Genomic DNA, 13,007 nt, shown 5'->3' with positions numbered 1-13,007 from the left:
AAGGTGAAGGCAGGAGGGGCCGCACCGGCCGGAGAGGGCTAGCAGCTGTTCCTGCATAGTGGGGAATGGGAGTGGCGTGCTGAAGGTGGGGGGCCTGCACGAACATATTCTGGGCCAGGACCTCCGAGTAGCCCTGTGAGGTGGTCACTCAGCGGCAGGCAAGGGAGGTCTCCAGCTATTTGCCGCGGCTGACAGCTTTTTGTATTCCAGCTGTAGTCCTGGTGCTGGGTCGAAACCTTCCTCCCTTGGGCCCCCCATCGGGGTTGGCACACCCCCATGCCTGGTCCTTCCACCTCCCTTTCTAGACCACCCAGTTCTCAGAGCTGAGGCACCTGATGCCTTCCTGCTGGGTTGGAGAGCTGGGGATCACTCCTTGGGACCCAGAGGTTGGAGCGTTAGCTTCGCCTAGTCCCCTTCCCCTACATCCTTCTCCCATTCTGCGGCCAGCGGCTTGGCCTCTTCCGCTGTCCCCACCCTCTGTCCTTGCCATCCCAGAGCTCCATGAAGGCCATCAGGGTTCCCATTACGTCGCAGAGGAGCACAGGCGCTTCAAGGTGAGGGCCTGCCCCTCCTTCACGGCCGGCCTGGGGGACAAGGCCAGAGCCTGCGCTTGTCACCGGAATAACGACTGAAGAGCCCAGACCTTGGCCGCAGTCCAAGGCTGGACCGGTGCATGCGCAGAAGGAGCAGGCATTGACGCCAGGCCCTCCTGCAGTGTGATTTGGAGCTCTGGCCGGCCTTGGCTGGGACAGCGATTGGTCCGGCTGTGTGGCGCCACCAGCTGCAGGCTCCGCCCTGGTACCCGCCTTTCCTGCGGATTCCCCCAGGCCTAGGGCCTCCGGACCTAAGGAATTGATCGTGGATCTTATCACCAAAGACTCCACCTTGAATAACCAAAATTAGCAGGGCAGGGTATGGTCAAATTGCTAGAGAAACATGGAAGCCCACCGGGAACAGAATGCAGAGGGAAGGAGGAGAAAAGCAAAAGTTCTCCACTTCTGATGTGGGGAGCCTCATCACATTTTATTGAGAATGCTGGAACAGACTGGGGCTTAAGTTCCATAGGAAAAGACAGGTGTCTCATAGCACCACGCATGCCTTTGTTTCTCACCAATACTTTACACAATTCATGTGTGAAAGCTGGTCCTAGAAATGCCCAGAGGAAAGGCCAGCCCACAGAGGTCTTTCTGTGGTCTCCCCCACTCATGCTTCCTATTGGTTGGTGTGGTCTTACTAGACCGCAGATGCTGGGTGATCCTGAGCCGTGGACACCTACGAAAGGCCTGAGCCATCCTCAAAGGGCAGCTGGCTGGAGGGAGGTGGTGTCTCTTTGAACTTTGGTACGGCCTCCTTGCTGGACTGGGAAGATGACCTTTGGTGGGACCCCTCCAAGAGTCCAGGGGTCCTGGCTGGCTTCCTCACCATTTTGCTTTCTCCCTATCCTTGCAGGATCCCTTTGTGGCATTCCACATCAACAAGGGCCTTGTGAGGAAGTACATGAACTCTCTCCTAATTGGAGAACTATCTCCGGAGCAGCCCAGCTTTGAGCCCACTAAGAATGTGAGACCGTTTCCTGTTTGGAGACCCTGTGGTTGTTGAGGGGCAAGGGGTAGAAGGAAGGCTAGACAGGATCACAGGTAACTACAGTCAGTGGTTCTTGGAGTCTTGAGGTCCCTGATTCTTCTGCATAGTCATTGGGTCACAGGCCCAAGGGAGCGGGGCTTTGGAATCCATGGTTCTCACAAGGCCTCCACCATTACCATACTCATCAACAAGAGACCTATCTTGAGCACTTATTCTGTGCCAAGCATAACCTTATGTAATCCTCAAACATTTAGAGGTGAGAATACTGAGGCTCAGAGAAGTTAAGCGGTGTGGCCAAGGGTCATACTGTTAGTAAATGGCAAAGCAGGGAATGATCACGTGCTCTTAGGCATGATCCCATAGTACCTCCTGTTGTCATCCTTCTTCAGTCTTGCGGTAGGACTGTGGACTTCCCACTGCTACCTTGGTGGGATGTCCCTAAACCTAAAAGGGCCCTGGTCACCAGCAATGTCAGATTGTAGCTAGGAAGAATAACAGCTTCTCCTTCTTTGCTCTTTCTCAGAAAGAGCTGACGGAAGAGTTCCGGGAGCTACGGGCCACAGTGGAACAGATGGGTCTCATGAAGGCCAACCATGTCTTCTTTCTGCTGTACCTGCTACACATCCTGCTGCTGGATGTTGCTGCCTGGCTCACTCTGTTGGTCTTTGGGACATCCTTTATGCCCTTCCTCCTCTGTGCAGTGCTGCTCAGTGCAGTTCAGGTGAGAGCCCTTGTCTTGTCAAGAGCACAGCCATGCTCAGTATCCCTAGGGAAAGCTCTTTGTCCCCCTCAGGAAGCCAAGTTGTCCTTTCCTCTGCTGCACAGAGCTGAGGACATGTGGGAAAGTCAGTGCAAAAAGAGAACACACATTCCATTGTCTGGCTTTCGTCTGCTCATTAGCTGCTTGTGCACCTTCATTTCTCACTGCCTTTGCTGGCTTCTCCCAGGGTTCCCTTCTTCCTGTGGAATTTCTCCACTGAAACTTCACATTCAGGTTCTGTCATAGCCCAGCTGTGTCAAGAACCAAGATTCTGGTTTATCAGCAAAGCTTGGCTTCCTCCCCACAAGACTGTTCAACATGCTAATAATGAGTGGCCTCTGATACTTGGCTGTCCATTTGCCAAGCCTCTGAGTTTGTCACTTTGTCCTTTTCTGTGAATGGATGTTCAGTCCATTGTAAGTCACAGATCTCCAGAGCTAGGGAAACTGACAGACAGGACAGGGAAAGTACTTTGAGCCAACTTTCATGTGAGTTAGTGCCAGAACCAGAGTTAGGGCCAGACTTCCCAACTCCTTTCCCGATGTGCTCAGTTAGGGTACTGTAGCCATCACAGGCCTACGTGGAGGAGGTCAGGGAGAGGGACGCTGGGCTGGTGGGCTGCTCTCAGCACTAACTTTTCTTGCCTAGGCCCAGGCTGGCTGGCTGCAGCATGACTTTGGGCACCTGTCTGTCTTTAGCACCTCTACATGGAACCACCTGCTGCATCATTTTGTGATTGGCCACCTGAAGGTCAGTGGGCTGGGGATGGGCTTTCTGAAACTTTGGTTATTGAAGGGGGACACTAGGCTTTCATACTCATGTCCTTGCTTTTCTAGGGGGCCCCTGCCAGTTGGTGGAACCACATGCACTTCCAGCACCATGCCAAGCCCAACTGCTTCCGCAAAGACCCAGACATCAACATGCACCCCTTCTTCTTTGCCTTGGGGAAGATCCTCTCTGTGGAGGTGAGCAGAGGTATCAATGGAACCTGCCAGCACAGAGGGCTTTGTGGAAAAAGCTCCCAATGCTGTCAGTGTGGGGAAGACACCGGGGTGCTGGCTGCCCAGCTGTTTGGAAGTTGTGGGAAGCAACAGGCAATAAACGGGCTGCCTGGGGCAGAATCACCTGTCCTCCCTAGTGAGTTCAAATCAGCAAAATAGTTGTTGTATACAGGTACACAAGCTGCTAAGGATCCAGAGGATAACCAGATTACTGTGCAAACCCCTGTTCATCGATGGCCTTTGTCGGGTGCTTTTTTGACACTCCTACCCCAGGCAGTCATCCCCATGCTCCACACTCCATTCCTCTCTCTTACACTTCGATACCCTGCTGTGTCACAGTCTTCCCCATCAAGAGCTTGGCTGTCTTACTCGTCTTTGACATCCAGTGTCTGGAACATACATTCACCAAATAATTCTTTCCACCCACCTTATCCCAGTCTCACTTCCAGGGTGGTCATTGTAGGGTCTGAGTTACCATCTGAGGTTGTGAGCAAAAATCGTAGTGCAGGTGCTAAAGGAAGAGAGCCCAAGGGTGGAGATCTGGTAGCCTTTACATGAGCATAGTACAATAGAAAGCTTTGGATGGCCAGCACAGTGCTTTGAAAAGTTAATGTAGCCATGGCCTGGTGGCTCAGTTGGTTGGAGCCTCGTCTTGTACACCAGGAGGTTCTGGGTTCAGTTCCAGATTGGGGTGCATATGGGAGGTAAATGAGGAATGTTTTTCTCTCACATCAACATTTCCCTCAATGAAAAAAACATCCTCATGTGAGGATTTTTTAAAAAGTTAATGTAAAACCCTTTGTCCCAAGGCTCTAGGCTGCAGTCAGAGTTCTGCCAGGTCCCCTTCCACCACTTGGTGACATTTCAGCCTGCCAAGAATTAAACTGTTGTTAAACATGTGTCAGTTCCAGACGTGAGTTCGAGGTGGCCTGGCTCTCCTTTCCTCTCCGGCCATGAGAAGAGCTCTGTGGAAAGACTGACGGCACTGGCTGTCCTGGCACCAGGACCCCCTAGCTTGAAGCTTGTGCCTCACCTGTCTGTAATGCCCTCATTTTCCCGCCTCCTAAACAGGTGTCTAATTGGTTTGCTACATGCCCAACACTGTGTTACAGTCAACAGTGTGCGATGAAGAACCAGCCTGGCCCCTCCTGGCTCAGGCGGCTTCTGAGGGCCATGTGGGTTATTCATCGGGCAGAGTGTGCAACTCTGGTAGCACTTCTGTTGTCACTGTGGAGGGCTGAAAAAAAGGCGAGTGTCTAAGTGGAAGGGGACCTCACACCACTGCCTATATTGCTTCTCGGCACTAGTGTTTGGGGAAATTCCTGTTGGCAGACACTAAAAACAGAATGATTTGAAACCAAAATAGTCCCCCTCCTTTAAAAAAAAAAGTTTTTTTCCTTTGTTGATTTTAGAGAGAGAGAAAGGGAGAGGGAGAGAGAGATAGAAACATCGATGAGAGAGAACATCGATTGGCTACTTCCTGCATGCCTCCCGCTGGGGATTGGGTTCACAACCTGGGCATGTGCCCTGACCAGGAATTGAACCAGCGACCTCTTGGTACATGGGTTGACGCTCAACCACTGAGCCATACTGGCGGAGCTCGCCCCCTAATTTTTTGCCTAGTTATGAGATTTAAGATAGGCTGCCTGTTAGCATATTAGTCAATGCCCGGGCTCCAGGTTGCTTGGGGCTTGGTTCACCCTCTCTGGGTATAGCTTAACTGGGCTGATCCACCAGTGCCTCCTAACTCTCCTGGAGGACAAGAGGTACAGGGGACACTTTGCCCTAAAAAATAACCCCTCTAGCTTCAGAGAGTCAAAGTACAATGGGGCAGTTATTGGAATCATAATGGCATGTGATTGCCATTTAAGGAGGCAACAGTGGATAGGGCTCCCTTCCATAACTGTTCCAAATTAGGAGGCAGAGTTCTGCTCCACCTACCCAGCACATAAGACAGATGCTCCTCTTCCAGTTTTCCCCTCTCAGTTAATGTTGCTTGGGGTGGGATGAACTTCCCCACATCAACAAACCTTGTTAATAGTGCTTCCAAAACATACCTAAATCCATGACTTCTGCATCTCCAGCTTCCCCTCTCCAGGTCTGGTTCATCTAGGGTCTAGATGATTGCTCCAGCCTCCTCACTGGTGTCCCTGCGACTACACCTGCCCCCTACAGTTCCTTCTCCCCACTGCCACTCAGAGAGCCTTTTAAAGCACAAAGCAGATCATGCCACACCCCTTGAAGGCCCCCAGTGGCTTCCTATCACCATTGGAATAAAATCCAAATTCCTCACCATGGGCTTACCAGGGCTTTAGAAGATCCAACATGATCTGGTCATCCCCAGTTTTCTGGCTTTCTCTACCATTCTCCCCTGCTGCTTACTGTTCCTAGTCACACTGACCTTTCTGTCCCTTGACTCTCCCCAGCCTTTGTACTGGCTGTTCCCTCTGCTATAAATGCTCTTCCCCTGAATCTTCACATTGCTGGCTCCTTATCACCACTCAGTTCTCAGTTGTCAGCACCTTGGGGAGGCCATTTCTGATCACCATAGCCAAAACACAACCTCCCTCACTTTGTAACATTTTCTTGTTTTTAATCCGTAACTACCTTGAGCCCTGTTTACAGATTTGTCACCAGTTTAGCAGATTACAAATTCTGTGAGGGTAGGAATTTTGTACTGTTCACCTCTGCATCCTTAGCACCTGGCATGTAGTAGGTGCTCAATAAATACTTGTTTAATAGAGAAAGAATGCTTCACTTAGCAGAAATGCCTTGCACAGTGAGTAGACATATGAAAGAAGAATGAGCAGACATTTTGCTCTGGACAGAGTTCTTCCTCCGCCCTGTGGTTGCCTGGTTGCCAGAACTAAGTGAGGCAAGAAGAGCAGGAGGAGCCACGAAGTGAGACAGCAGAGCTTTGCTGTCATGGTTCTGCTTTCTCACACTAGGGGTTCCACACTGGTGGGTTGACCTGGCGGCCCCAGCCTATCTCTTCAAAATAACCTAAGCTTACAAAATAACCACCATCCACTGGGGAAAGTTGTTCTTGGTACCCTGTCCATGAATATATTGCCAGATTCTGCTTAGCTTTCAAGGGGTTTTATAAAGCTCATCTTGAAATCAAGAGACCAGAAGATTTTGATGAGAAATATCAGGGGCTGGATGTTGAAGGATATTGGCCTGTGTAGGGGTAAAAATGGTTGTTCGTGTAGACTGGTGTGAAAAAAAAGTACAAGATGGGCGAAAGGAAGGGGGAAGTGTGGAGGGGCCTGGAAAACTTGTGACGGTGTCTTTGGATAAATGTGAGGAGTCCTGGGGACTTGAAGACACTGTGTGTATGTGCCTCATGTGGGCATGGGCCTTTGAGCTGCATGTCATGGTGTTGCACACATGGCTTCATGTACCAGGTGCTGGAGGTAAGACTGGGCTTGCTGGAGCCTTCAATAACAACAAGCCAACAACCTCTGGTGTAGGCCTAGGGGCAAACAACAGCCAAGGTCAAAGGGGGAGGGGAATGGGCGAATAGTCTGAGGGTGTTGATTTATGTTTGCTTTTCTTCACAGCTTGGGAAACAGAAGAAAAAGTATATGCCATACAACCACCAGCACAAATACTTCTTCTTGAGTGAGTGTCCCCATCCAACACAGGGAGACTCCCTTGAGAGGGGGTGCTGAAGGGACCTGAGGAGGAGATGACTCTCCAGGGGCTTATGTGTTTTAGGTAAAGGCTGGAGGAAGTACTCTACCCCCAACAGGTTTCTCCCTGCTTGGGAGCAGTCTAGCATCTCACCTAAGGAAAGTCAGCAGTTAGGCTAATGTTTGGTCAAAGGTCATTTGTGCTGGGAGCTAGTTTGTGCTAGTTCCTCCAGTTCCACCCTGGCTTCCACAAGAGAACTGAGTGGTCGGATGGGGCCATCCTGATTAAAACCTCACCTTCAACCTTGTCAAACAGAGACCGGGGTCACTGACCCAGTCAGGGTGCAGTCCAACCCCCAGGGACATGTAGACGTAGCTATGGAGGTTTGGACCCACAGAGGGATTGGAGGAGCAGTTGGAGAAAGGAGAAAATATTTCTGTAGTTGTCTTAAGCTCTTGCTGAAGACTGCTGTTATGTTCCCTGCTTTAAAAACCTGCTCCATGCTTAAAATTTGAGTTTTTCAAGGAAGGGAGAGGATGATTCCATTGATCCCATTTTAGTTCAAAGGAATTGATCCTAACTGCCTATTACCAACCATTCCTACTGGAGAAAGAAGGATGAGGCAGAGGGTGGAGCAGAAATGTCCAGAAGAAAGAATGTTAGAATGCATGACACCTCAGGAGAGAGGAACCACGGGTAGGCATTGTAATGTGGAGGTTATGCAGAGGAGGGATACATACATAAAAGGAAGTGGGTCAGCACACTGGGGATCCACTTCTTCAACTCCCAATGTTAGAGAAGCCCCTCCCCCTCTTTCCACAGCTGACCTCTGGGGCTTTGGGTTGGGTGGCCCAAGCTTATTTCCCAAGCCCAAGGAAGTGAGCTTTCAGGCCATGAGGGATCAGCAGGCCCCACATCCCCTAGTACGCACACACTTTTGCTCCTGTCCCTTTAGCTGCATAGTGGAACACAGGGCAGATGATTGCAAGGACAGGCACAGGAAGGCCCTGGCAAGGACAGGACTGTGGCCAGGACAACTTGGGGAGTATTTGTCATGCCCTTTTAAAGGCATGGGAGCAGAGAAGTTCCATGTGTGAACTTGAATTTTCCTAGCTGCCCTTTTCCACTGGAAAAGATTGCCACTCCCACCCTTTACCCTCCTGGCATCCTCTTGGCATTAATGCCTACCTTCAGTGCCTGCTGGTTCCAATAGATTGAGAAGTGCCAAGGCAGCTGGAAGGGCAAGAGGAGGAGATGGCAGAGATGCTAGAGGCCATCCCTCCAGCACCAACCAGCCCTTTAATGACCCTCATGCTGCTCACACCTCCCTGTCTCCATTTCCTCCCCAGTTGGGCCCCCAGCCTTGCTGCCTCTCTACTTCCAGTGGTATATTTTCTATTTTGTTATCCAGCGGAAGAAGTGGGTGGTGAGTATCCATGGCCCAAGAGTCCCACATCCTTTGTCTCCAGTACCCTGAGGGAGGGGAAAGGGGTTCTCCAGGGGAAATCCCACTGAGGTTTATTCCAGGCCTAAGTTAGAGCAAAATACTGTAATAGAGCCAGGTATAGATAGATAGTCCTTATCTCTTGGTGGGATGATTTGGGCTCAGCAGGCAACCTGACTCCCAATGCCCTATTTCATTCAGCAATATCTCCTGAGGTTCTTGTGCTGGACATAAAGTCAGGGGTGGGCTGGGGAGTGGAGAAAATGAGTAAGAGACAGCACCTACTCCCAGGAAACTTCTGATGAAGCAGGATATGGTTGACACCAAAGAACGGTTCAGGTAGAAGTTTCCGAGATTCCAAAAGGGGCCTGATAACATCTGGCTGGATGAGAAGCATCAGAACAGGCTTTGTAAAGTCATGTTTCCAAATGGCTTTGGAGGACAGAGGTGGGGTGGAGGGAGGATGGACTCTGAGCAGAAAAGCTGGGAATTGAGGGGGGTTTCCACGGGACATTTGGTGGAGGACTCAAGTGTCTGATGCAGAAAAGTGACTGGAGATTTGATCAGGGTACTATATGGACCTAACCACGGTGCTGGAAGATTCATTTGGCAGCATGATGAAGGGATAAAGGACTTAGATGGGTTGGGAGGAGCTGGAGGTAGGGAGACCCTGTAGGCTATGGCACCTGTGAAGGCAACAGGCAAAGAGGGCTGGGGGTGCCACTAGGAACAGAAGGAGGGAGCAATGGCACTAGATGCTACTGGACTGGGCACCTGGGAGGGACACTGACAATGACTGAGTGCTCTAGTCTGCCCAGGAGAGTGGCCACACCACGCAAACAAATAGACGAAGTGAGAGGAAAAGGAAAAAGTGCTTTGTGATGATCGTAACGCTCTGCCTCTCCCTGCAGGACTTGGCCTGGATGATTACTTTCTACGTCCGCATCTCCCTCACCTATGTGCCGCTGTTGGGAGTGAAGGGCTTCCTGGGCCTTTTTTTCGTGGTCAGGTAGTACTAGATGGGGGAGTAGGGACTGGCAAAGAAAAGGAGATGTTTGGAAGTAACCAGTTTGGTCTGGAGGTTGTGCTGGGGCTTTGGGTAGCAGCGGGTATTTTAGGTGTTGGCTTGGGAAAGTGGTACCTGAGGGAGAGTGAGAACTCTGGGCTCTGCTTGTATGGTTTTTATTTGTGTGGTATACCTACCAGGTTCCTGGAAAGCAACTGGTTTGTGTGGGTGACACAGATGAACCATATCCCCATGCACATTGATCATGACCGGAACAGGGACTGGGTCTCCACCCAGGTAAGGGACGGTCACTTGGAAGACCTAGGCATGACAACTAAGAAAAAGGGTGGGTGGGCAGAGACTCAGGGCAGGCGGTGGGGGTGGGGGCAGTAACAACAACAAAAGTTCCCAGCAGCATTGCCTCTCCAGCTACCATGTGGAGAAGGGAATGGCCAGGGACAGTCCCAGTCCTCCTCAGACTGCTTTGCTTGAGAGGGCTGGACTGGCCTTGGCATCTGTACCGAGCCATGCTCTCCCCATCACCTTTTCCTCCAGCTCCAGGCAACATGCAACGTCCACAAATCTGCCTTCAATGACTGGTTCAGTGGACATCTCAATTTCCAGATCGAGCACCAGTATGTAGGGAGACCTGGGAAGCAGGATCTTGGGCAGGGTCCATGCGTGGGGGGTGAGTGGGAGCAGAGGAATCAGAGCCACTGACTGTCTGTTCTCCCTGAAGTCTTTTCCCCACAATGCCTCGACACAATTACCACAAAGTGGCTCCCCTGGTGCAGTCCCTGTGTGCCAAGCATGGCATAGAGTACCAGTCCAAGCCCCTGCTCTCAGCCTTCGCAGACATTGTTCAGTGAGTATCTGAGCCTGGGAAGATGGCTGGTGGGGAAGGAAGAGGGCAGGGCAGTGGGGCTGGAGCAACAGCAAGATTTCCTCAATGCAATGGAGGTCACCAAGGCAAAAGCAGGGTGTTCTACAAGTCTTGTGGCCAGGTAAGTCCTTTGCTCTCAGCGCCATGGCTCAAGCTCTTTCTGACAAAGGGGAGGAGAGCGTTTACATGGAAGAGTGCCTTAAGTCATGGAGATAGGCGTCCAAACATCTGTAAGAGCTTCCCCACTACATTTCTGATGGGTGGTTTGGTTTTGGGGCTTGGCTCTGCCCCTTCCACCTCACTGCCTGCTCCTATCTTATCCCTACAGCTCACTGAAGGAGTCGGGGCAACTCTGGCTAGATGCCTATCTTCACCAATAACAGCCCCCCACCTGGAAGAGGAGCCTCTGGAGCCTGAGTAGAGGAAGCTTTAGGGAGCAATGCCACTACACATCTAATATTCAAAGGGGTTGGTTTGAGGAGATAAAGGTTCTGGCTCAAACCCTTCCCCTTTATCTTCTAGGCAGATTTATGACCCAAAGGGGGGGGGCATGTAAGCCCCATGGAAGGGATGAAGCTGTTGGGGCAGGGCAGGGATGTGAGTTTTGTTTCTGTTTTCTAGTATGTCAGATGCAGATGGTTGGTGAGCAAAGAGGGAGTCAGAAGTTGTTAGAAGAATAGGGAGCACTGAGCCCAGAAATCAAAGGAGATTTAGCAATGAAATTCTACCCAGGATGGGTGAGGTCACCTTACTAGCCCACTTCTCAGTGGGAGCTCAGCTCACTTTAGGGCTGTGACCTTCATTGCCTCAGGCTCCTGGAGAAGCAGTTTCTCCACTTTCAGAAGCTGGCAGAGCAAAGGCCAAGTATTGAAGACATCTGGCCCCTAAGGATCCTGCCACTATTGATTTTGGTCCCATGTTCCATCCAGAGTACCAAGGGAGCATTAAGTCCTAGGTCTTGCCAAAAGTGGCTAGCAGAGAGTTGCTAGCCATAAAACTCCCTTCAGCATTTGCTTCACCTCTTCTAACCAGCACCTAAGGAGCGAAACACTCCTAGGACAGGGAGTCTACTTTGTGCTCCATGAACAAGTGAGCCAAAGGGGCAATTTAATTTTCTCCTCCTTAGAAACAAGTCGGGGCTCCTAATGGTTTCTCTTCGCTTCCCTACCTATAATTCCACGTTTAATACGATAGCAGTCAGTGGGCACAAGTGACCCAGCTGAGAGATTCTGAATTACCAGCCATGAGGAAAACACAAGTTTGATCATAAAGAATATAAGGGCTGTAAGAAATTTTCTTAAATTATTTACAGTATTACTGTTGAGCAGGAGCAGTGGGGTTAAATGTAATCACTTCATAGTTCTAAACCAGAAATAGGAAGATAAAAACAGAAGTTCCTGACCATCTGTTGCTGTCTTTAGGCACCTTACTCAGTCAACTCTGTTCAAGTATCTTTCTCTGCTGGAGAGCAGGTAGGAATTTAGGATGAGCTCTTATCAGTCATACTGATGTGCAACTTTTTTAATCTCCTGGTTTTTAACCTGTTAACCGGGGAATTTCCTTTTCACTGTATGCAACGTTTGATGTATTTATACGTCCTGCTCGGTTAACAGGTTAAAAGATAAACAGTTTAACCCATCCCTAGAGAGCAAACCTAGGAATGTGCTCCAGGAGTCTCACCTTAACTCCAGGGCTTGTCATCAGCATACCTTATTCCCTCCCCACATCCATGGCCATTCAGTCCAGGTGAGAGGAGTGTTCACCTTTTCAAAAGCAGCTACTGTAAGCACATTGAGCATTTGGGACACCAGGAGGAATGACCACAAAGTAGGGCAAAGCAGAGCCCTGGGAGAATTTGCGTTTAGATTTGGGAGATGAAGGTCCTAAGGCATGTTGGGAGGGGACTAAAGGTACCACCTGTGGAAAGGGTATCATGGTTACTTAACAGTTTGTCAAAACAAAGGAAAAGTAAACAAATGGGGGAGAAGAGGCTGCAGAAGAGTTCAGATCTTTTTCATTTGGGCAGAACCTGGCTTAAATTAGAAGCAGAATTAGAGTTCTGTTTCCATTGGCTTCCTCACTCCAGAATAGGTACTATCCTTCCCCATCCCTCTGTTCCCTGTGACCAGCCTTCAAGCTATTTGGCTTTGGGCCCAGGCCGAGCAAACCCAGCAAAGCTTATTGAGCCAAGTCCAAATCCTCAAAGCACCTCAAACATGTGGCCTTCTCTCCTTAGCCTAGACCAGTGTGGTCTCACATGGCCAAAACAGGACACCGGTGACAAAAGGCTCAGACTATTACAATGGTAACATGAATGGTCTCAAATCCAATGACAGCTGAGAAAAACAGGCTTTGACAGGACAAGTCACCTCCCATTACAGACTGGCAGAACTAACATTCCAACTCTTGAAAAATTCCCAACTTCTGTTTGTCTTTGTTACTTTCATCTTCCTTCCACTTTGCCGGGGGCATTTTCTTTAAGCCCAACATCAGTATCCTTTTTGTATGTCCCAATTTTGTTACCACGTCCCAATGGAGTAAAGTTGAAAAATAAAGTTAATTTTGACCAAATGACGGCTATTCATTTGTATCCCACAATGCTCCTCTGCATGTGTCAAAAGGACTCCCTGTGCTTACTGTCTACTTCTGTGGTTCCAGCTTCTTTCTGAACACGAGTCCCCACACAACCTTCC

At 50.0% G+C, this 13,007-nt stretch overlaps 1 protein-coding gene across 4 annotated transcripts in view; it reads left to right on the top strand.

Moving 5' to 3' along the window:
- FADS1 (fatty acid desaturase 1) overlaps window positions 1-12,875 on the top strand; it is a 43,200-nt gene extending 30,325 nt beyond the window's left edge. For all 4 annotated transcript variants that reach the window (XM_036257759.1, XM_036257758.1, XM_036257760.1 and 1 more), the window contains 11 exons: window positions 1,450-1,560; window positions 2,108-2,305; window positions 2,993-3,094; window positions 3,181-3,309; window positions 6,909-6,969; window positions 8,331-8,407; window positions 9,337-9,434; window positions 9,632-9,728; window positions 9,987-10,066; window positions 10,171-10,296; window positions 10,643-12,875. In XM_036257759.1, coding sequence (XP_036113652.1) covers window positions 1,498-1,560; window positions 2,108-2,305; window positions 2,993-3,094; window positions 3,181-3,309; window positions 6,909-6,969; window positions 8,331-8,407; window positions 9,337-9,434; window positions 9,632-9,728; window positions 9,987-10,066; window positions 10,171-10,296; window positions 10,643-10,694 — 1,083 coding nt within the window. In that variant the 5' untranslated portion in view covers window positions 1,450-1,497 and the 3' untranslated portion in view covers window positions 10,695-12,875. The remainder of the gene's footprint in view (window positions 1-1,449; window positions 1,561-2,107; window positions 2,306-2,992; window positions 3,095-3,180; window positions 3,310-6,908; window positions 6,970-8,330; window positions 8,408-9,336; window positions 9,435-9,631; window positions 9,729-9,986; window positions 10,067-10,170; window positions 10,297-10,642) is intronic.
- The last annotated feature ends 132 nt before the right edge of the window (window positions 12,876-13,007 follow it).

This window comes from Molossus molossus, unplaced genomic scaffold (assembly GCF_014108415.1).
Source record: "Molossus molossus isolate mMolMol1 unplaced genomic scaffold, mMolMol1.p scaffold_m16_p_13, whole genome shotgun sequence".
In the NCBI taxonomy this organism is placed as follows: Eukaryota; Metazoa; Chordata; class Mammalia; order Chiroptera; family Molossidae; genus Molossus; species Molossus molossus.
The sequence above is the reverse complement of the archived record's forward strand: the minus strand, read 5'-3'. Positions and strand labels throughout refer to the sequence as shown.